The 25000-nt window shown below is 37.3% G+C and overlaps 1 protein-coding gene across 1 annotated transcript in view; it reads left to right on the top strand.

The window, feature by feature from the left end:
- Positions 1–25000, top strand: part of LOC137997420 (ATP-binding cassette sub-family F member 3-like) — a 38414-nt gene that overhangs the window by 9629 nt on the left and 3785 nt on the right. The window contains exons 4-24 of the mRNA XM_068843393.1: positions 2897–2958; positions 3183–3283; positions 4367–4489; positions 5970–6074; positions 7737–7788; positions 8264–8370; positions 9655–9703; positions 10437–10483; positions 14795–14854; positions 15847–15903; positions 16125–16147; positions 18652–18707; positions 18822–18938; positions 19876–19959; positions 21624–21700; positions 22218–22262; positions 22373–22421; positions 23193–23273; positions 23664–23752; positions 24429–24520; positions 24972–25000. The exon at positions 24972–25000 is cut by the window's right edge and continues 104 nt beyond it. Coding sequence (XP_068699494.1) covers positions 2897–2958; positions 3183–3283; positions 4367–4489; positions 5970–6074; positions 7737–7788; positions 8264–8370; positions 9655–9703; positions 10437–10483; positions 14795–14854; positions 15847–15903; positions 16125–16147; positions 18652–18707; positions 18822–18938; positions 19876–19959; positions 21624–21700; positions 22218–22262; positions 22373–22421; positions 23193–23273; positions 23664–23752; positions 24429–24520; positions 24972–25000 — 1505 coding nt within the window. The remainder of the gene's footprint in view (positions 1–2896; positions 2959–3182; positions 3284–4366; positions 4490–5969; positions 6075–7736; positions 7789–8263; positions 8371–9654; positions 9704–10436; positions 10484–14794; positions 14855–15846; positions 15904–16124; positions 16148–18651; positions 18708–18821; positions 18939–19875; positions 19960–21623; positions 21701–22217; positions 22263–22372; positions 22422–23192; positions 23274–23663; positions 23753–24428; positions 24521–24971) is intronic.

Raw genomic sequence — 25000 nt, 5'->3', positions numbered from 1 at the left:
GAGAATTTTATTCCATAAAGCTCATTTGTACAAATCTATACGCTTTATTTTCACATGTAGAAAAGGCTTATACAGCCAATCAGAATGGCGTACAGCTATTTCACATGTGGAAGTATAACCAATCAACGATAGCATAAAGGCGTTTCCATGCCAATCACTCGTGCATCTCGTGCATCTCGTGCAAATCGCACTTTGTCATTGAATTAAATTAAATTTGCATTTGGTTGTATTGTTAGTGAGTTTTTGTTTCTAATTTGCGTTCAGAAAACTATGTTAATGAAAATTCTCGTCTTATGTGTAATAAACAGTTCACGACATAGAAAGTGCTTTGTACGGGGTTTTATTCACTCGTTGTTTGTGTCAAAAACCCTCACTCGCTCGTTCCTCGCTCGTTCGGGTTTTTGACACAAACAACTCGTGAATAAAGCCCCGTACGCCGCACTTTCTATGACGTAAACTATATGTATTGTGTATTTTAAAGTAGTCGATACTGTCTGCAGCAACCACAACAACAGTTTATTTGTGCGCTCTCTTGCCTTAATTTCAATATTGATTCACGTAAATAATATTTTTAAAAAAGAGTACTGCTGCTTAAGCAGAATCAGGCAGGCAGTAGAGTAGTACAGACAAAAGTACAGATCAGACAGATTAATTACGTAAATAACATTGGTACAGTGCAGACCAGAAATATGCGTGCCAAAAAACGCGTGCGAAACGAGCATACGAAAATTGCGCACACGCGTCTGCGTTTGTAACACGCGCATCAAAAACGCGCATTCATCAAAGATAATTAGTATGTATGAGTTGGCCCATTGTCTTTTCATTGTTTAAGTTTTATTGTTAGTTTCAGCGCAAGACAATGGCTATGTCAACAGTGAAGTCTTTGACAAAATTTCAAATAACGCGTGCTTCCAAGTGAAATTCGAGTCAACAATGCACTCGCTTCCGCTTCATATTTAATTTCAGACATTTGAAAATTACTTTCACTTCTCGCTGCATCAACAAATGACATAATGAGGGGAATAAATATTTTCCTGTGATTAAAACGTAAAACAGGACTATTTTCAATTTGAAAGACATCGGTTTTGCCAACAGAAATCGACGGTCAGTAAAGTTAGTCGATCAATAACAAATATCGCTAAGAGCAAGACTTGGACGAACAGCGCAGTGAAATGCAGTAAAATCAACGAAATAAGGAGTATATTCATTCGCAAACAAAACTTACTTACGCCATCTGTAATACCGGTACTTTCTCGTATATTTCAAAATAATTTTTGTAATGCGTGCGTGACATTCAAAAGGCGTCTCGGCATTGTGTCCTTTTGCGAATTGAAGCTGTATTACTTCAGCAAGATTCACTGGAATGCGCTCGGAGTTGAAAAATCTCCCCTTTAAGATATCTTCTGCACCAATTTCTTTCTTTAGTTACATTGTAAGCTTTACGGAGGAGAATTAACGCGGGGTTGGCTGGAAGCATACGGAGTGAAACCCTGTGTAACCCAAAAAAAAGCCGAATTCATTCAAAGATACATGCGACTTTCAGTTGCCGGCTGTTTTATTTTCTTTCAGTTACTCATGAATGCAAAATATTGTTTGTTCAAATTGATGGTTTTACAAAACAGAGTTTTATTATTTTTCATTCAGTGAATGTCGAAAGAATTTAAAACTAAGTCAGAGATGTATCCAGAGTGCGTCATTGCGTCCTGGGACGCACTCGTTTTCCTTTCAATTGGACGCAGAAAAAAATCGGATGTTTATGCAAATTACGAACGCCAGGACCCCATGCGAACGGCGTATTTCACAAGGAAATTGAACATTCCCATTTCTCACAACGGAGAAATGATTGAGTTCCTTAAATTTCAAGGTTAGCTGCTATTTTCGGATTTTTGTAGTCCAATAATTTCATTTTGTCAACCATTATGTCCAGCTTCAGAAGTCGAATTTTAAATTCGCACGTGTTGCGTGACATGATCTGAGCTGCTTTTTACGTGAGACAATCGGCGACACTTTCGATCTGCCGCCAGTGATAATAAAACATTTCGGTCGAAGTTCAGTTTGTTGCATGCTTTCCAAGTGAATTTCAAGCATTAGTTCGCTTATCGTGAGTGAAATAAGAGAGAATCCAAAGCTCAAAGTATGTTAAATTTTTGTTTTGTGCGACCCTGTTAATAAAAAAATAATAATTCCGGGCGCACACGTGTCATTGTCGTCTCGGTTCTTGTTTTGCACGTAACTTGCCTGTTTTGCAAATTATGCAACTTTTTTTCGGAGTTAGTGTTATAATGAGCGTGTTGAACATGAAACTTGAATGTATTCCATCGCTTGATTATTAACATTGGCCATGGCGAAGTCACGGACGCACGGGCCGACGATGAACTGTGCATCGATCTTAACTTTGTAGGTTCGTTTCGAAAACTCACAATGGTCAGTTGACACCGCTCTTCAATTGAAATGTTCTGGTAAGTTGATCACAGAAATTAAATATTCATTTTATCGTCTGTCTATTGTTTCGTGGAACAATGAACATCACATCTACGATACGAGTTTGCATAACAAAAGAAAAAACGCGCATCAAATGCGCGTTTGGAAACGCGCATTTAAAAACGCGTGTGCGCAAAAAACGCGCGTGCGTTTTGCGTCTGGGTAGGACGCATATTTCTGGTCTGCACTGTATCTGATACTGAACATTGGTTCTGATACTTGGCTATCTATTTGCACAAAGTGAGATCTCACTGTAGGAAGTTCTTTGAGAAACCAAGAGGTCACTGTTTAGCCAGGAGGGTAAATGCCACATTATTGTTTGGCCTTTACAGTAATTTCTCATTTTCATAAATAATTTTATGCAGTGCAATCCATATAATCTTTATCATACATTATATTTATGATTGAAATGTAGACGCCACTGGAACAGATACATGTACTTCAAGTATTTGGATAGTTAAACGGGAAAGCAACACAGTAAGTTTTATTGATCTTCGAAGGTCTTCTCTTTGAGTTTTCTCTGGTACATTGTGTCTATTGGTTACGCATTCTTAACAAACAGAAAGTTGAAAACATAACATATGTCACATTTCACTGTGTAATTAAAAATTATAAAATTTATTATTAATGATCATTTTAAGGAAACTGAGATTGTTATATGTAGGTACCTGACCTTGAATATGTTACCTGTATTTCCTCAGGTTGTTGATCAGAAGAAACTGCAAAAAGCTGAAGCAAAATTGAAAGCCAAGCACGATAAAAGATCTCTGGATACTCAACCCATCAATGAAATCAAGGGCAGGTAAGCTGCAGTTGACTCTCAGCAGTCATCCCTCAGGTCATTGTATATTTACTTTCTGATGGAGGCTTTCTGTCTTAATATGTTCTGTCAATGGTAAGGAGACTTCTCATGGGTTTTCCACAGGTAGTAATGGGTTTCCAAGAGGGAAAATATTACAGTACTGCCAATCCTGTCAGTAGGCTGGCAATGCTTTGTTACTGTATTGATCTAGTACATACTACTGTAAGGTAATTTTTGAGACTGTTTTTGCTCAGTTTATTTTGTTGCCATAGTAATGGTATGGCATTGCTCACTAGCCCCTTCAAAACTAATTTGGTGGCCTTTTTTTAAATCTTGAAAACTACATTAATCACTCACTGAAAAATGTCCCATTAACCCATTCAACCCTAATCCGACCTAAACCAGCCATACTTAGTATTTCAATCTGTCTAACGCCAGAGTATTTTACTCTGTTTAACGCCAGACGATTTTAGTCGTCAATGGGGAACCCCCAGGAGTCAGTGGGTGGCTCTAACCATTTTCAACGCTCTGAAGAGACACTCTCTATAGAAAGATTGGCACTACACACTCTATCACACAACAGCAATGTTATGGTACCATTTGAAATACTGATTATTCCTGAACAAGATGCAGTGATTATAATTGTTACGTAACAAGCTAGCTTGGCAACAGGAAAGCCCAACAAAACCCCCTATATTTTGGCTTTAGTTGCTCATATCTCAGAAACAAACTTCCCATTTTTTATTGTTGGAAAATGATCAGAAGGCCAAGATAAAACTTTCTTTCTTTCTTTCAAAATCCTGTACTGTACAGAATCAGAGCCTCCTTTAAAAAATTACAGATTAAGGTGGCTGTTAATCTGCTGGCTAATTAGCTGTGACTAAGTAGCCCTGGCTCTCTTATTTGTCTTTGTGAACAGTTCACCCACACTGCTGATTCCCAGAGGCTGTGACTTCTCCATGCACAGGCCTCCCACGTTTTCCTTTTGTTTCTTTATTTCATTTATGGTTATGACAATCTGACCCAAAAATCTCAAACCATTTCCAGGTACTCTTTTCATTACTTTTTAACCTTTTAACACAGACAAATAGACAATGCATCAGCTTCTCAGAGTTCCAGTAAACGAGAAAACAAACTTGAATCAAGTGGCTCAAATAAAAGTCGTGATGTCAGAATACAGAACTTTGATCTGTCGTATGCTGAGAGGTATGATGAAAATATTAATCATTTGTATTTTAGTTGCTGAAAAAGTGTTAGTTAAGGGGGTTACTAAACACAGGAATGGAACGGAATAAACCGGAATATGCCGGAATGAGAGGGAATAACACCGGAATGAGACGAAATGAACAAGAGTGGTACCGGGTAACGGAATATACCAGAACGAGCTGGAATGACACTGGAATGGCACTGGAATGAGGTGGAATGACACCAAAATAAACCGGAATATACCAGAATGAACCTGAAAATGCCAAAATTTGGTGTTTTAGTTAGCTCTGACTGATTTTCGGTTGTTTCAGTCAGCTTTTGTTGTGTCAGGTGATTCCCTAAGGGAATTGCATGATTGTGTTTTTGCCTTTTGTATCATTTGGAACACTTTGATTACCAGAAAAATTTGACAGGTATATCCATCGCTAAATGAATAATTGTTGTGGAAGTAACATTTTTTTCGTGAACAAATATAGTAGCAAGAGAAACAGAATGTTATTCTAATATTGTTTTTTGTCTATGGATCTTGGAGGCGGCTTTCACTCTGCAAGTCAGAAAACCCGTGAACATTTTTATTTCATTCTGACAGGTCAATTGTGTATTGACCAATCACAATCAAGTTCAGCGAACCACAAACTAATTACCTCCTCGTTCCGGTATATTCCAGTACCATTCTTGTTTATTCGGGCTCGTTTCAGTATATTCCGGTACCATTTTTTTTTTTTCATTCCGTCTTGTTCCGGCATGTTCTGGTATATTCTGTTCCATTCCGTTCTGTTCCTGTGTTTAGTGACGCCCGTTAATTACAGGGGTAGGTTTACTACAGTAACTGCAGAACTAATTAAAATTAATTAGGTTGATTACAAACCCCTGTCTTATTATTTTAGCTATATCAAATCTACAGCTGTAAAATTTATGTTTTTACTTTGCTCTATACATCAAATTACACAATTACTGTACATTGCTTTTACCTGTATGAATAATTATATTTTATTTAAACATGTTTTTTTGTTTTTGTATTTTGTACTGTACATAATGAAATATTGTTTAACTTTAATTTTGTATTGAAGTGGTTTGTTTGAATACAAAAGATGTAAATAACAACAACAACAACAGTAACAATGATAGTAATACTGATAATGATATGCTTTCGATGTTTTGGCCTTTTTTTATATATAATTTCTACTCTTATGCTGCCTTAGTGTCAAAAATGTTGGTTTTTTTTGGCCCTAAACGTATGGTGATGAGAGCATGTTGCTGCAACTTTCATAATTCTACTGAATTTCACCTTCAAGCGGAAATTTGATTGATGAAAATCAAAACGCAGTTTGGCCGTTGGCGCTTAAGGGTGAATTCCGCAGAATTATGAAAAACACACCAAGTGTGACTTGCTTTTGTATTTTTCTATGACATGTCCAGTGATCAATCATTATAATAGAGTTGGTCTGATAAATGGTTATATTGTTTTCTGTTAAACCAGGGTTTTGTTGAAAGAAGCAGACTTGTCATTAGTGTTTGGTAGACGATATGGTTTAGTGGGAAGAAATGGTATTGGAAAGACAACACTAATTAATATGCTCTCAAGGTATTAAACCAGGCCATACTTCTGTGTGCACACAATTAATGTGTCATTCAAACTGTAATTTCGTTTGGTGAAATAATAATTATAATTGTAATCCACTATCTTATCAAAATATTTCTAATTACTACACTGTAGAGAACAACAAGACATGTAGATTCCTTGCATAATTGGTGACTAAAGATGTTTTTTTTTTCACTGTAAAAGAAACCTTTCAAATGTACAATGCTCATGCATTGCAATGCACACATTTAAGGGAATTTATATTTTAAGATAACACCAAAAGATCCAATTAGTCTTGATAGAGAAGAGTAATAAAATTGCGTAGCTTGCTAAATGTACATGTAATCTAATGAATTGAAAAATAGAATAACAGCATGGAAGAACTACCGCCTAACTAAATTTAAGGTCATACATGTAATACAATGTACAGAACAGTTGTTCTGAAGTCTGTTCCATATTCAACATATTCTGGATTTGTGAGAAGGTAGGACGAATTCTCAAATTCACCACTTTTTCCCAGAATGCAGCTTTTACCTGAATGCATTGCAGTTGTTCTGAAACATACACTGTAATAGTAAACATCCATACCTGCTTACATCCATTTTCACAATTCTGCCAAATAATTGCCAAACTGTATAAATTTAAGCTTCCATGCATTAAAATTGTGAACATCGCAGGGAGGAATGACTTTGCCTTCAGTGTATTCTGTGAATCTAAAAGCTGTGGGAGCCATGGCTGCAACTCATGAGTGCCAATATGGTGAGCCATGCAAGTCAACATATAAAAAGGGGAGGGATGCTCGTCATCTCGCTTAGGGGTGTAAATTTCGGATTTTGGTCTCACTTAGTGTGTTTTGGGTGTGTAGCTGTGAAGGTCTCCTTTGGGGTTGTGGGTGAAGAAATATTAAAGTGCATATTTACACTTTTACATTTCTTCACGTAGGTGAAAGTATTAGATAACAACGTCTTTGTCATCATTAAAAGTCACTGTATTTTCTATTTCTCTTTGTTTTAACTTTTGCCCAGATTGAAGGGGGTAGTTTCTAAAGAAACTATGGTGCTGCATCGGTGGGGAAGTAGTATACAAAAATTTGGTTTTATCAACGGAGTTGATAATGTAAATTGGCCACCCGATTCACCCTGACGAAGGGCTAACGCTCGAAACGTCAGCTTTTAGAATCTCTGTACGGTGGCCAATTTACATTATCAACTCCGTTGATAAAACCAAATTTTCATGCCCAGATTGGTCTCCTTTAGGGGTTTAATTTAGAATTTCTGACGAGCATTCCTCCCCTTTTTATATGGGAGTCCCCCACCCCCACCCCCCCCCCCCCCACCCAGGTATTAGGTGGACAGTGAAAAATCCAAATTGAACTGGTTTAAAAAATTTTAAACCAAGAAAGAATTTGAACCACTTCATAAATTATGCATTTTGAATTCCTTTTGGATCACAAGTTTAACTGACATGTATTTCTTGTGTTCGTAAATTTTTTGTAAAGCTACTGTGTGGGTACTCTGAATTAGAGACTTTTAAAGTACATGTACAGTATATGAGATGCAATTTTTGGTGTCTTCAAGCATTGTAATAAATGTTTTGTGCCACATACAATGTGCAATCTCCAGTGACTGTTAATATTGTCTTTGCTCTTAATTGTTTTATTTGCAGGCGGGAGTTATTTGTTCCATCTCACATTTCCATTCTCTGTGTTGCACAAGAGGTACTATCTGTATCAACACTAGTTTAATTATAAAAAGCTGTAATCTCACTTAATTCAACTGACAAATGTTTCAATGAAGTGTTGTATTCTTTATCATTGTGTAGCTGTAGAATAAATTTTTACAATGTATCCTTTAATTAGTACCCTGAGTTTCATTTTGTTTACAGTACATACTCTTACAAAAAAGAAATTTCCTAGAAGCTGCAGGAAATAATTATTTTTTCACAAATAATAATATTGTTTGTATTTTATATTGGGTCGAATCTCAAAGTCGTGTTTGTTTCATTGACTGATTAATGTACCGGTAACCGCAAGAAAACAATTTGCATTTATAGATATAACGATAATAATGATATATAATAATAATAAAATGACGGTCATGATGATGATTTCAGTGTGCATGTATTTTGCTCCTGACCATTAATTATTTATTTCCTAAATTTGTACTTGTACTTGTTTGCTTTAAAAACATCAGGTCCGTGGTGATGAGACGCAAGTTCTTCAGAGTGTCTTAGAATGTGACACTGAGAGGGAAAAACTCTTAGAGGAGGAGAGAAACCTTCTTTCCCTTACACAGGGAAGGTATGATCCAGAAGTACATCATATCAGTAATGGTAATAAATCTGATCTCATTAACATGTTGGCTGACTGCTGGCCAACATGCTGATTTAATTATTATTGAATATTTGAGTTAACTGTATAATGACCTGTAGTGAGTAGTTCTACATCTGCCTCTGACAAAAATATGGCCTTTTGGTACAGGAAAATCCCGAGAAAGCGTTTCTTGCCCAACATCTACAATCTCGGACAAAACTGTTGAGACAGTAACACAAATTCGCCTTCATTTTTAAACATCCCTACTTACTCTCCCCTTCCCACTCCCCTCCCCCCCTCAGTCAGTGTTTCTGAGTATCGTCATAATTATGTTCTACAGTATATTTCTGCCCAAGAGAAATCAACATTGAGGTTGGGGGGGGGGGGGGGGAGAGGGAAAAGGGCAGGTCTCTAGCGGTACATTTGGATAACTTGTTGGAGTACCACAGATGTTCTTTTGTCTCGACAGGTTTTGGTCGAGATTGTAGGTGTTTGCATAAATTATTTTTACAAGATCTTTGATTTCACAATTACATGTACTTCTAATACCATGCACTTCTTACAACTTGGGAACTTGATTTAGGTAAAATTATTACTAACCCAAAACGTGATTGAAATTTTTCTCTCTCTATTATTTCTTGACCACAAATCAACATTCAGGTATTGAAGAATCCTGAAAAAGCACTACAGAAAAAATACCTAGTCCATTAAATTATTAAAACACTTAAAATATAGCAAAACGTTTTAAGTGCACCTCAACTCAATTATTTTTCATCTACAATATTAATTTCCCCACCAAGAGCAAACATGCTTTGCCATTCTTACCTCGAAACTTCACTTTTTGTCTGCCTGGCAAGACCATGACTGTGATGTGATGTGAGAGGCATGGCTCTATTCTTGATGTTACATCACAAACTGCTTTGCAATGCAAAATGTCTTTGAAAGCAGGAATGCAAAGCAGTTTGTGACACAAAATTGAGAATACAAATGTAGACCCAGGCCTCTCATGTCACAGTGGTGGGTCCAAATTACTGTACAGAATACACTGTACAGAAAAAGCTAAAATCTGGGACACGATGATGACATAACTTATGTTTGCTTTGGATGTGGAGATTTATATCAAAAATAAAAATTATTTGAGATTATGTGCACTTTAATACAGAGCTAATAAAGCCTAATTATGAAGAAAAATGGATGCAGCATTTGTAGACAAAAAATTAACCACTTGAAACACATGTACCAATACAGTAAAGTTGTTTTCTTTCCATTTAGTCAAAAAAATGAGGCTTCTGCTGACAGTGCCAGTGCTAGATTAGCACAGGTTAGTGTTGGTTTTGTGTAAAAACACATTTCATTGTCAGTATGTCTGCCATGCCTTCCACCAGTGCATCATGGGTAGCATAGATCTGGTGGAGCTAGGTTTTTAGCTCTCCTCTCCTCTCCAGGAAGTTCTTCGTCTGATGCTTTATCCTTACTTAATCGCTCAATTGATTTCTGTTATAACACAAGTGTAAGCATTTTAATACCCTTATTATCATTATTTTTGTTGATATTATTATTATTATTATTATTATTATTATTATTATTATTATTAAATAAACCTAATTGCTATTCATAAAATCCTCAATCTACATGTAAATACTAAAACTTCTATTCATCACTATGGAAACACTTAAATGTAATAAAACGCCTACAGTAGTATCCTTATTTAAAAAACTTAAAGCGCCTTGCAATATTGAGTGAGCTTGTAATGACTGACTTCTTTATCTGCAGAGCTATTGTGTCACTTTTATCTCCCACTAGCTCTTTAAGTGCCTTCCTGACATCTCTTGAGTAACCTCATTATTATTATTATTATTATTATTATTATTATTGCTATTATTAGTACCATTGTTATCATTCTTTTTTTTAATTGTTATTGTTATTGCTTTTTTTGTGACTTCTTTTGTTTTTTGTGACTTTATTGCCATGTACATGTATATTTACATGAAGGATTGGAACCTCAATTTACTACTTGAATGATGGGAAAGCCAGCTGTCCATTCTTTTCTTTAGGTTTATGCAAGATTGCAGGAAATTGAAGCTGATAAAGCTCCAGCAAGGTAAGCTTATCATGATTTGTAATCAAGAGAAAATACTAATTAAAAGAAACGAAGAAGAACAGATGGAACGCCAAACAGGCAGGCTAAGTCATAACATTATTGTCTCCCCACTGCTTTCTGTATTGACATTTTCACTTCCCGTGGATTAAACAAAGCCAGAACGAGATGCTTCCGTGAAGCATACACTGGGTTGCCTGTGGTACGTGTTACAGAAAATCAGAAGGCACTGAATTGTGTGGTATTGAACTACAGCATTCCAGTCTCTGAAGAATAACAAATAAAAGAGAAGCGAGAAACATTGGCTTCTGGGCTCACGTGTTGATAATTTTCAAGTTCCCTCACAACTTCTTTTCACTACAAGTTTAAGCGTGCTCTCTGAGCATCTGACAGCTTTGTTACTGTACTAAAGTTTGCTGAAGTTAACCCCTAGGGGTTCGGCGGGGTTAGTATCTGGATGGGAGACCAAAATAATATACCCCTCAAAACAGAAGCATTGGACCGAAAATTCTATTTGAACGCTAACAAATGCGGACCAAGCAAAGAACTGATTTTGTTAGCTTGCTTTATGCGAAACAAATATTGATGCAAAAGTAAATAAATAGTGACACAAAGTTTTTGGGAAGAGCAGAAGGAAGTTTTCTGGACGGTCGATTGAGAACAAAATATTTTGCCATCAGCAACAACAATTATGACATGAAAACAACATTAATTTTTAACCCCCAATATAAAAAGTTACGATCAGCGACAAACATTTTGGGAGATTTTTGCTGTTGTACTTTTGGCTGCACAAGTAAAAGCGCAAAATCGAAAGTGACATCGGATTCAGCGGGCGCCGTGATGAAGTTACTGCGGCGTGTTTTAATACTTGCGAAACAGTGAAGCATCTGTGTCAAATCATCATTTGACACAGATACCGTTTTTTTGTTTTTGTTAGTTTTCTTTTTCTTTCAAGTTTTATAAAGTTTGACAAGAAATGTGCGAATTCAACACAAAGATCACAATCGCCCAACTCTTCAGGTTGACAGTCAAAACTTTACTCTCCAAGACGAGGTTATTTATCGCCAGGTAATTCCATTGTTTTGGGCATAGCAGGTACTTTATTATTCATCAGTGTCAGATTTTTTTTGCCGATTTTGGGGGTCGTTTTGTTGAAACTCAAGCAAGCTTCCAACAGACCTGTTTATTTTCGGTACACTATACCACAAAAATGCTCCCGTATCACATTTCGACACACGTATGCAAATTTGTTAAGCTCGAAAATTACACAACATGATATTAAAGTTCACAAAGGCTGGAATTATCACAGCAAAATCCTTTACCAGCGAAAAATTAATCGAAACAAACAACATATTTACTATTAGAGGCAAAAAAAACCTTCCTATTTGAATTGCGTGCATGCAAACAAGAGATGCAATTAAATACATTTTTGACAGTTCACATCAAACCCTTTTCGACTCGGAACCTTGACAGTAAATAGTGAAGCACAAAAGCGACAACAACTTTCATTCAAATAATTCTTTACTGTCACATTTCCAAATAGTTTACACCTTTGCAGAGTTGAGTACAAAATACCGGTAAATGTAAATTGTCAGACAACTAAGATACGACTTGAGTAAACACTGTGATGCATTGTTGGAGGCGTTCGATTCCTCCTTCAATGTGAATTTGTTAAATCCATAAAAAAATTGCTATTTGATTTCCGTGTTTTATATAATACCAAGTTAGTAAAATATTAGAAGCAAAGCTCACTTGATATCCGAAGGTGAAAAATGAAATTGTTGTTGAAGACCATTACTCGTCGCTTAAAATCCAGATATTTAGTTTTTCAACGCTGTCTTGCTCATCCAATTGACGATCCATTCTTGAGCTCCATGAGGGTATATTTTGTCAATGACTTATTAGTGAAATTTCCAATTGTTATACCGGAAGACTGTGCAGAGTTGAGAACAGCTAAATACAAATAGAGAGACAACTGAGATAACAGATCCACTATATGGATTCCATCTCTGTCTTTGTTGAACCCATACTGAGTTACCACAGAACTGTTTATTTGGTTTCAGTGTTGTACAAAACACCACACTTGGCAAAATTTTAGGAAGACAGCTCACTTTGATTACGGCTCGACGGGCGACAGACTGTTGTCGAAGTCCATTACTCGTCGCTTTTGACATTCGACAACATTTAACAGTGTCTGTCTTGTTCAGTATCCAATACGCTTGCCATTATTGAGCTTCATAAGGGTACATTTTGTTCAAAGATCCACTAAAACGCCATTCGCGTTACATGACTTTCAACGCCATTGCCGGTTAAGTTAATCGTTCTACTGTGTCTACCAGAGAAATCTACGCATTTCCCACTACCCTCTCGATCCCAAGAAAATACGCGAAGAAGGCTCTATGCACAAAGACACCACTTAGCAGGGGAGTGACAGGAAAGACTTTTACCGACATGGAAAAAAATAAAAACGAAAAATAAAAAAACGACGAAATTAAAGACAGATTCCAACTGGGTTTTGCCATACTGGCAACCCAGTAAAAACTGTTTTATTCAACCTAGGCTATAGCGCACCATCAAACTTGTTCTTTTATAAAGAAAAAACATTGTGCATGAAAAACACTTTAACCCCTGTACTGGCCCCATTGACTGGTAAAATCGTCTGGGATTACCGGAAGACAGTAAAATGTGTAAGTGTCAATCTTAGAGGGGAAAGGATTAAAGGGAGTTTGAGTGGTTTTATATGTTAACCTTCTGACCCCTGAACTGGCCACCATTGACAAGTAAAATTGACTGGTGTTTGATGTAGTGAAATTTGTAAGTGTCAATTTTAGGAGGGTAGAGTTAATTCCAACACAATTGAACAGAAATTGTGGCAAGTACTCCAGGGCCCGGTTGTTCAAAAGCTGATTAATGCTAATCCCAGATTAAAAATTAACCAAGAAGTTTATTTCTCTACTCCCAAATGCTGTTTGACGCTGATATCCGGATAAAATTTACATTAGTAGATGTCGATCTTGAAAAACAAAACTAAGTAAAAGAAAGTTTAACCAAAAAGTTGAAAACATGAAACAAAAGTTTACGCTAATCCTGGATTAAGTTAATTGGCTTTCGAACACCCGGGCCCAGTAATTTAGCATTATACATATTAGCATACTGTCTTTTCAGTCATGTGGTCTTTGCTTTTAAACTAGAGTGTTTGAAATCGGACTGTTTTCTTGGTGAAATATTCAGTGTATGAGCTTTCATTAAAAGACCGTCAACCTGCCAGTTGGAATAATTTGCACTGTAACATGGCAGAATGTTATCAAATAAATTATTATTATTTATTGCTTTCCCACCAAAATGCACTTGCTCTAGTTGCTACCGCAGTGAGTGAGCCTGAAGCAAACAAATGAGGCAGCTCTCTAATCGGGAGAAAAAAACATTTTTCCTCTTAATGCAAGGAATTGTGGTTATGCGCAAATGGAGGAATTAAGATTCAAGGCATCATCATCAGAGCCTGCTCTGTTTTTCATCCTCAAGCTATAGATAGTTTCACTGTCATGCAACAAAAAAAGTAAATTCCAAGGAAGAAGGCCAAGAACTTGGAATGTTGTAGCTACAGTAGGAAATAAATCTTCTAACCACCTCTCCAATTCTCAGGTCTGTGTGGTACATTGCTTCTGAGTTATTTCTTGAAGTGTTTCAAACAACTTTATAGAGTTTTGTATGGAGACTCCACACGGTCCACCAATATGGCGGCCTGTTAATAAATGGAAAACATCTGGAGTTCACTTTGCGATGAAAGTTCTTATTTTTCCCTCATGAGATGAAATACATGTGTTTGAACACATGTCCTAATCTACCTGAAAGGCTCAAACTGCTGAGATTAAAAGGGATGTAGACATTTTTTTTCAAACAAAATATTCATTGTGTCATGCACTGTGACAATTAGGTAATCCAAAATGCTGTATTTTCAAAACGAAAGGCATCACGAGACTGGAAACTTGGAAAAAGATTTATTTCTAGGTCATCTCCAACCTTCTTTACATAACAATTCAGGAGACCTTGCGAATTCAATGTTAGAATTTGATGACGTCACTGTGAAAAACCATCTATGCTTTTTTCTTCTCTCAAGTGGGGTCCAGTTGGGGTTCCAGGTTGGGGGTCTCCCTTCAATTCACTGCATGAACCATCATTAAATCACCGCAAGCATAATTGAACATCTCCCTTCCCCTCGGCAGCATTTTTACCATTTTGGTAAACTAGTGGATAACTCATTACCAGCAAAATAATGGTCCTGACAACACCCAACATTTTATCACTTTCTTTCAGGGCCTCTTCTATACTTGCTGGACTTGGCTTTTCAACAAAAATGCAAGGTCAACAAACAAGGTAGAAAGTTAATAATAATTATTATTGTTTCAAGACAATGTTTTTTTAGCTCACTTTACTTGTAGTTTGGTGCAACTGGTCTTTGTCTTTGATTATGTTGAGGAAAAAATCAAGGTCAACATGGGTGCAAGGGACAAGTGAGTTAAGAGACATGTATCTACAGTGTAGCTTGAATAAACTACAGTGCTTACATTTACACTTTCCCATGAACTTTGATCATTTAGTATTTATTTTTGACTCATCACACAGCAAGGGTCCTGTGCAATCAGTATAAAACTGCAAGACTGAAATTCAAATTTGAATTCTGCTCTGTCTTGAAGATTTTTTCTTCATAAGTTTACAGAAGACTGACCTTAGAACCCTTTCTACTATGTTGATGTCCTTGGCTGTACACGTATCCTACTTTCACAAACAGTATTCTAAGTTGGTCTTACTAAAGCCTTGTAGGCTGTTTCCTTGGTGTTACATGGGCAGTCAGAATGTCTTAACCCATTAACTCCTGAACTGCCCCCCCTCCACTGACAAGTAAAATCATCTGGCATTAAACAGAATAAAATATATCATGTCTCGCTGACCTAGGAGTCAATGGGTTAAAGAATGATAAAGAAAGCTAGAAAGGTTTGTTGGTGGCTTCTCTTTATTAGCTTCTTAACAAATATTGTTTGTTCCAGTCACTGGAGCATCACTATAGTTTCATCTAAAATTTGATGGGTATGACTTGTAGAACCCGCAGACCAGTGATGCACATTGTAGATCAAGAAGCTAATTAGTAAACAACTTATAGCTAATAGAGCGTTCAACTGTTGTTACAGATGTTGTAGGTTCAAATCCTGGGTAGGAATCTGATTTTTCAAATGTCCTTTTGACCCATCACTAAGCAATATAGCGTGTCGTGATGCATTTAGGATGTGGAGGACATAAAAGGAAGAGAAATCTCTCTTGTGGGAGTCAATAATGAATTTGTTAGACACTCTCTTTCATCTTATCCACAGAGAGTTATCTGGTGGTTGGAGAATGCGGCTTGCTCTTGCAAGGACACTGTTCAGTCGGTAAGCTGCAGCTTTCAGATTAAGTAGTTACCTATGTCTTGATTATTGTGTAAGGATCTTGTTTTGGTAATTTGTGAACCCAAGCTTTAGCTTTTAATTAATGAGTACTGTGAATTGGCTGAGAGTCTCGTACCAGTTTTTACCACAAAATAATATGAACTGTTTTTATTTTTTTAATTTTGGCCAATTGAAGTCAATATTTTGTTGGTCTTGCTTTTCAGGCCAGATCTCTTACTTCTTGACGGTGAGATGATTTCTCTTCTTGGTCATTTGTTAAGGAAAAAGGTGGTATTTTATCCTTTAGAAGTCGAAGATATAGATATTGAATTATTATTATCATTATCATTATCATTATCATTATTGGCAGTGAAAACGGAAGGATGCCATAGATGTTAAACAGAGATAAGGTGCATAGTGTGTAACAAACCTCTGTGAACCTAAAACAACACATTGTGAAACCCTTAGAAAATAAAATAAGCATTAGGACCCGAAATTCGTAAGCTAACTTTTAAAATCCACGCACCGCGCAAACCCTACAATATCCGAGGCTATCTACACTATTTAGCACATATCTTGAAAGATCTTGCGATATGCAGGTGCTTAAAACGACTGCTTTATGCATTTGCAGCAGGACGTCTTCCGCTCTCTGCATTCCCAGCATCTCCCGCACGCTTTTGGCCGTATCCTTGGAGTAGCCGCCCAAGACATCCATGATGTTATGTTGGGTTACTCTATAACCAGGGAATTGTTGGGACAGCTCCCGCCGCAGCGGTGCCTACTTACTGGTTTTCTCGTGGTGCTTCTGCACTTGGTTTAGGGGCGGGTCATCTCTGGAAGGGTGACCCTTCGTGTCTCCATATCCACGATCCTCAGATCAATCCGATTCGCTCTCAGTTTGGTGTTATGTGCAAACAAGGGAACGTCCCAAAAAGCAGTTGCTCTTTCATTGTGATATACTGGTTTAGGATTTGTTTGGGAGTACCAGGGCAAAGTTTTCTCTATGAGCTTAAGATCACAAGGAGTTCGAAGAAAAGAATCTTCAGAACCCCATTGTGTCTTGCGAGGTATTTACCCTGTGCCAGTGCACTGCAACCTGATATTACATGTGGTAGACTTTCTTGGGCCTTCCCACATAAGCTACACTTGACATCCATTCTGGAAAGTATTCCTGTTTTGTTTTGGTGGTACAGTTTTGTTAAAAGTAGTTGGTCACATAGCTCGAAGATGCCCGCGATAGTATACAAGGTGGCAAGCTTTCGCTTATGAATCCAACTGAAGCAATTTACTAGATCTTCATCCGCCCACCGTTCTTTGAAGAACTTCCCTTGCCAGTGCTGGTCTCGTATCTCCTGTTCTCTCTTACTCTGTTCTTTCTTCCGCCATTCCATCCCGACTACCTCGACCTTGATCTTCTCTCCTACCTCATTGTAAACCTCTGGGTCAGGGTATGTGAGCTTTAGACTTATGCCCATTTCCGCTGCATATTTCGCTGCATCCTTTTTGAGAGATCTTCTTCCCATTCAAACACAATTCTCTTCAAACGCTCTAGCCATGGACATAGTATCATCTCAGTCTGAGAAAAGCTAGACAGCGCCCTTCACTTTAGTCAACTTGTACTCAGACTTCACAGACCTCAGGCCTCTACCTCCGGAAGTTCTGGGAAGGTGAAGAAGCTCCGTAGAAGCTGATTGTTATTATGGAAGATTTCATTTTTGTTTTCACGAATCGATTACATAACTTGCGGACATGGGTCTGGGCTGGTTAAGTTACTCTTCATTATTTTCTTTACATTCAAACAGTTTATACATATTCATAGAACTACTTAACTATATTTGCGTTCTGGCAGATAATCCATCTCTGACAGCGTTCAATAAAGAATGACTGCTCTTTGTCAGTGTTCGTTATTGAGCTTAGTCCTTTCCTTAGCTTTTCATGGTAGCCTCCGAGAAAGTAACAAACAAGATTTATTATTATTATTATTATTATTATTATTATTTCCAAACGGTCTTGATAGTAACAGACAAATAAAGAATTTAAGGAAAACGACGAAGCCTTTGAGTTTGTAATACATGTTTCATCAGAAACGTCTACCATCCTCAGTTACTTCGAATACAAAGCGATGGAAGCTGAAGTTATAAATAGAAAATGTCAATGTGAAAAATAGTAATTACTATTGTAAGCAGTCTTTTGATTGTCCTTAGTGGCCCTCAAATATCCTGCAAGATTTTTTACCAGCATGTGTTCAATGTTGTTCGTTTTTTACAGGGATTTCGATATCTGTTACCAACTTTGTGTGGTATAAATGGTAATTCAGAGCCTTTATGAAATTAGAACAAGACAGGTGGTTTTTCTTGGTTACAAATCACAGGAATTTCCGGAAATGCCATCTAGTGACAATCGTTATCGAGCGAGTTTCAATTGAGTGTTGTAAAACCAAAACCAAAGTAATTACTTTGGCCAATCAAAAAGGACGAAGACAGTCCAGTAAACCAATCAAAACTCGAAGTAATTACACGTAGTCGACACGTTTGGTTTGGTTTCCCTTCTGATTGGTTGAAAAAATGGCGCGAAAACTGTGCACCAATCACTGCGTGAAGTAATGCAAAACCAAACCAATTCGCTAATTACTTTGGACACTCAATTGAAAACCGCTCCAGTGAAATTTGCCAACGCAAAGACCAGAGTTAAGGCGACCTGTAGCCATGTTTTGTTATTCGTGTGTAACCTGATTGTTGTTTTCTTGTTTAGAACCTACAAATATGTTGGACCTAAAAGCTGTATTATGGCTGGAAAAGTATCTTTTAGTGAGTTGTATGGTTATTGCTATGGTTTATTACTATAATTAGTGCCAAAAGAAATTTCTTTGTTACAGAGTTGCATTTGTCAAAGTCAGACGTATTGTGTGTATCTGTTGATAGAATTGGCCATGCACTCTGATGGTTGTATCACATGACCGCAGCTTTCTTGATGCTGTTGCTACTGATATCATTCACATGCATTCACAAAGACTGGAAACATACAGAGGAAACTATGAGGTGTGTATCACATGAAAACATCAACTAAAGGTCATTCTTAGCCTTTTAAAAATAGGTATAGAAATGTGAGAAAAATCAAGAAAGGGATATCATACAACTGTCCAAATTTATAACCCCTCCCCCTCTGAAAGGAAATGTTATACAAATAGTCATATTTACATTTAGCGGACAGCCAGTGGTTTTCGTTTAGGTCTTTAATTGGAACTGTTTCCGAGTAGCTGAGTGGCAACTATTGTTAAAATATTGTAATTTGCCTTTAACAGCTTCAATCAATCAATCAATCAATCAATCAATGTTTTGTTTGCCACGATACGAAATTGTATAAATTTTAAAACATACATTAAGCGGCGAGGAGACCTCTAAAAAATCGTAAGGCTTATACTGAAAGGTCTCCTTGGTGATACGTGAATAAGAAATCAATTACAGCAGAAGGTGAGCGTAGAAAACGAAATGAAAAATTCAAACTGCTATTTTGATGGCTTCATAGTTACTGTTTATGTTATTTGCTTTTTATCGTGAGAAATATTTAATTATTAATGAAATCAGCGAACTCTCTTTTAAAGGAAGATTAACTGGAAAGAGATGTAATTGAAAGTGGGAAAGCATTCCAGATTTGTGGTCCTTGATAGAGTATAGTGAACTGCTTAATGTTTGTCCTGCACATATGCATGGGACCTAAGAAGAGTCACCTGTGGTGTTCATTTCCATTACATGTACACATTTTGATCGCAAAATAGTTATTGAAATTGTATTTACCTCTTATCTCTAAGAAAAAAACTTGTACCCAAAACAGAAAGGGAGGGGGGTGGTATTAGTGTGAACTGGAGCGGGACTTAATCGTGGCGTGTCTCAGATGAAGGCCGGATCGTGATGTACATGTACAAGGATTTGTATTTAGAAATATCTTTAATTTTTATGGAAATCCTATCGTTTGTAGAATTTTGTGAAAAGCATGACAGAAAAGCTGACCAATCAACAACGTGAATATGAGGCACAGCAAATGCACAGACAGCATCTACAGGTATGTTTATCATAGACTTGCAGACTTTCATTAGACTCGATTTCCGTCATTCTCTCTGCTGCCTCAAATCCGGTCTTCCTGAAACAGCAGCTTGTGGTCGAGCCTAACCTTCATTCATTACCTTAGTTACGCAACCAGCATGGGACTAAGGACGAAATTGCCAAACCAATAGACCAATTTCGATATATTAAAATTCAGTCCTAAACAAGAGGTATCATATCGAGGCTCTGGGGAATAAATAAATTTTAAGGATTGTGTATGAATTAATTCCCCAATGCCTCGAGCTGATGTCTTTTGTTTAGGACTGAATTTTAATGTATCGAAAATTGGGCTATTGGCGCGACAAATAAGGGAAAAAAGCACCCCGAAATTAGAGTTGTCATGTTGCAGGGACAAGTAACTTGTTGCGTGGAGAAAAGAGAAACTTCATAGTGTATGTGACAGGGACAGACAGCGAATTGAGGCACGAAAATCCCAGAAATCATTGCGGGCGCTTGGGAATTAAGTGTCACAGTGAATGAGGTCACATTGAAAGAGTTCCTTGTACAGTTAGGATGCAGACTTAATGTACGATTAAGTAAAGGAAGTAAAATACAGACAGTTGTCGTCGGTGGCTATTAACCAGATTTCCTTGTAATATGGAACAGTATTCGGCTGTCTGCGTCAATGTTTTATAACTTAATATTTTTTTGCGGAACCGTCTTGCCAAGTTGTCAGGGTACTTCCCTTGAGATTCGGAAATGCCGTGAACATACGATGTTCAAACCTGGCTCCGCTGCAGTCGATCTCAAATACCGCAGTCACTTGCTGCTTTTAAACTTCGCTGTGGCTTGCGAAAACAGCGTCTATCATTTGTGTCAAGCACGAGATTACATCTTAGATTGTAGATTTTGGCCGGTCCGCTTTGCGAATTGTAACGCAAAGCGAATCGGCCAATCGCCTATCACGTGTCACCAGTTGATAGCCAATTACGTTTAGAGAGCGTTCTTATACACAACCCTGTAACCGCGTTTCGACTTTCCTAAAGTTTTCTGAGTATCAGAGTACCTTTGTGATAGTCTCCTTTTAGCGGAAACGGAATTCGAATCATCCCAGGCAAGCATTCTCACTTTGCAATCGAAAAGAATTCGGAACTGATATGTAAGAGTGACATTTTGATTTGGGAACTTTCCCTAGTATAGCGATCTTCTTATAGTTTTGCCTATGCGCGAGCCGTCAATATTTCGTGGTATTGCCGTCTCACTTTTGCGGCCTGTGATTGGTTCTAATGTTGAAATTGACGTCGTTGCACTGAATTGGGTTGCTGACGTACGCAAACAAATACGTTGCGCAGGTAGAAAGAATTGAAATTTCGATCAGGCGCGTTGATTAGTTTACATATTTTCTCCCAACTAGCCGTCAATATAATGTGGTATTGCCGTCTCAAAATCGCAATTTGTTTATATTATCTATTCACACCGAATTGCAGGAGAACATCGTGTTTTTTTTATGGTAGTACACTCAACTAGTATTTTATAGTCACTCAAAGTCTTATGAAAACTCTTCGGCTGTTTTGTTTAAGTGTGCACCCCCGCCCCAGTCAAAATTAAGAACCAGCAAAAATCATCTTAGTTTCAGATTTTTTTGTTCTACAAAGACATTTAGTTTTATGGTTAATTCGCCAGGCATTTGTCGACAGATGGAGATATAATGCAAAAAGAGCTTCCCTGGCACAAAGCAGATTAAAGGCTTTGGAGAAACTGTAAGTTGATGAGCCCATACAGCAATTTCAAAAGAGTGAAGCAATAAGCAGCAGCTTTTGCTGTCAAATGTAAGAAAAACTGCTATTGACGCTGGAGTCGCTTTTTGATGGTAATATGCAAAATCGACTTCGTAGTCGGAGATTTTCAACTTGACGTGTAGTCAGTTGAAGCAGGCCTGGTGTAACTGTACTGCCCTTTACCAAACGGAATATCACAGATCTTAACATTACGGTTTGTGTTGAAACGAAAAAAACATGTAGGAGATATTCTGTTCAAACTCGAGCAAGATTTTCTTGTTTGTGAAAAAAAAAAAAATTAGAACAAATTATCGCAACATAAATACAGCAGTAATAATGATAGTTATTATAGTAATAGAGGATGAAATATAATAATTTAATTTAATTTCTGATCTTCCCATGTTTCTTACTTACATTGGAACAGTGAAGAATGTGTTTTCTCTCCTTTTAGTCTTTTCTTGTGCTTATTGACTAGTTGTCAATTGTATTTTGTTTGCAGCCCTGATCTTCAGCCCGTTGTGGTGGATCCACCGGTTGTTCTAAAGTAAGTCACTCTCAATCCAGTGTCCAGAATAGGTTTTGATTCTTTTCAGGTCGAGCTACGATTAAATTGCTTTCATGCTTATTGCCAACACAATATTTCTGTAATGGCAGGTTTCCTGATTGTGAGAAGTTGTCCCCGCCCATTTTACAACTGGATGAGGTCAGTGCAACTCGTCAGTGTTCCTTGAAAAATCTTTTGATGAGGATTGTTCAATAGTAGTCTTCAAACCACGTTTTCGAAATTCTTTGCTTTTACTTATCCACACTATTAGGTTAAAGGCTCAAAAAACGATGGAAAAAACTGATGATTCTCCAACGCTTTTTATCTCTGTCTCCAAAAGTCTCCATTTTCCCCTATCTGCACCAATGCGTTTTCTTCAGTTTTCTACACTGACGTCTTTCCTTTTTGAAAGGTTTACACTATGATAACGTTACACTCGTTTCGTTTCAAAATGTTTACGAAAAGGCGTTACTTGGTGGCTTACGCAGAGTTGTTCCATTTCGTGTCCAACATTAACCGAATGCAAAAATGGCCGTCGACAAATTATTCTTTTGTCTTTGTGTTAATTAGCCTAACTAGCCTCGTTCACACGGGTAAAATTAAAAGAATTTGGGCTGTAAAACGAGGCTAGTTAGGCTAATTAACACAAAAACAAAAGAATAATTTGTTGGCGGCCATTTTTGCATTCGGTCAATTGGACAGACTCGCTGTTATTGTAAGATTTTATTAAAAGAAACAGTTTGCCAGCCATGACCATCCCTCATCATCCAAATCACTTGAAAATGAGGGTTTGACCATTGTTTTCGCACAAAAAAAGAAAACGTTCGGAAACGTTATAACTACGATACAACATTTTATTTGAACTTGAGAATCAACAACCTTGGAGATTCTGTTTCCGAGAATTTGTGGCAATATCTTTTGCTTTCACAGGTGACTTTCCACTATGAAAAAGGAAAAGTTGTGTTAAATAAAGTCAGTCTGTCTGCAAATCAAGAATCAAGAATTGCGTTGGTAAGTTGCCATACCTTGTTTTAGAAATTTTGGTCTGCTTGAGATTTGCGATTTGTTATCGCTGTTGTTCATGGACACTTTGTAAGAATAAGTGACACGAGGATGATCAGATCCTCAGGCTATTTATACGCAGACTGAACAGGCGAAAGGTATGACTGTCTGCATGAACCAAATATACCAAAACGTTGTTATTCAACTTGGTTGAAAAGGAACTAAGGTAAACAACAGAACCAAATTTCATGCGTTTGAAATCGTTTGGGACTGTAAAAAGTCAAGTGTGTAAAGAGTGCTGCTGTAGAGTTCATCAGTGTCCATTATATAACTCGATAATTGCTGTAACGGCGAGAACCTCTTTGATTTGGTCGTACTTTTGACTTGATTTCATTGTAGGTTGGCGAAAACGGGCAGGGTAAGACAACACTGTTAAAGCTGTTACTTGGTGAATTGGAGCCAGTATCCGGTTTGAAGTTCGCTCATAGGTACGACTGTAGATAATCAGGTTCATTTGTCAGCCTTGAAGTTTGAAGGAAAGGAATTTCGAACTTGATGAGATTGGAATCTTAGCTCCAAGGGAAGTCAAAGACTTACAGGTTCATTTGATAGGCTAGTTGAAAAGTCTTTCACAGAAGAGAATGAAATCTTTGTTATCATAACTGTATAATTCAGAAAGCTGTGTAGAGAACAGTTTTGTGATACCGAGGCCCAAACTTGTTCTTTCCTACAGGATTGTAAAACTCGTTTGTGAAATTCTATTGTTGCAAAAACTCACTGGGCGTCTTTTTACATATAAATTTTGTTCATTTTCGTTCTCAGGAAGAAAAACGTAAGGGCTTATAACGTTATTTGATAAAATAAAGAGAAACAAATTATAATAATAGTAATAGTGAATAAAAGAAACCTTATTATGTCTTGAGGCAACGTATCCAAGTAAAGGTGTACTAATTGAATACAATTCCAAAAAAATTAAGTCAAATTAATGCGGGTTGAATAAAATAAAACAAAATGTTTGTTTCTGATGAGAGCAGAAAACCGGAGAACCCGGAGAAAAACGTCAAGGTGTGAAGTTGAGAATTGCACATTATTCTGTATGAGAAACTTATTATAAGTACACGTTTTCTATTGACACTGCATTTTGTATTTGTGCCAATCCTGCAGAAACCTCAAGATTGGTTACTTCAGTCAACATCACGTGGATCAACTTGGTTCTCAGCAAAGTCCGCTGGAATTAATTGCCTCCAAATTTCCAGGTAAACCCAAAGCCTTATGTGCGGACACGCACGAAGAGGATTAAGTATAGACCACTTTCATAAAAGGCGACCACCTTTACATCCTTGTGTATTTATGCTAATTATACCTACTGCCCTAATTTTGAAGCGAATAAGGCTAGAAAGGCTTATTAGCATTAAAACATAACAATGTTATATTTGGTTGCCATTTTGAAAGAGGTCTGTAAGTTTCACTTGACATATTACTACTTGCCTTTTTTGGCGATAGGTTACAAACCTCTGAACGGGTTTGTTTGGACGAAGAAGGTTTGAGAAGGTATTGGGTTGTGCGTAATGGAAAACGAAGACATTGAAGAGACTTGCGGGACTTTCGAAAACAGGACCCCTGATATCCAGAGGAAACTTAAAGAACTTGGCAGTGGAGCAGTGCCTGTTAATATTATTTTCATCTTTTGCGTGGATTTCATTTCAGGGCAGCACGAGGAAGAATATCGCCGTCAG

This window comes from Montipora foliosa, chromosome 3, assembly GCF_036669935.1.
Source record: "Montipora foliosa isolate CH-2021 chromosome 3, ASM3666993v2, whole genome shotgun sequence".
NCBI lineage: Eukaryota > Metazoa > Cnidaria > Anthozoa > Scleractinia > Acroporidae > Montipora > Montipora foliosa.
This window is presented reverse-complemented; position numbering and strand designations above follow the sequence as displayed.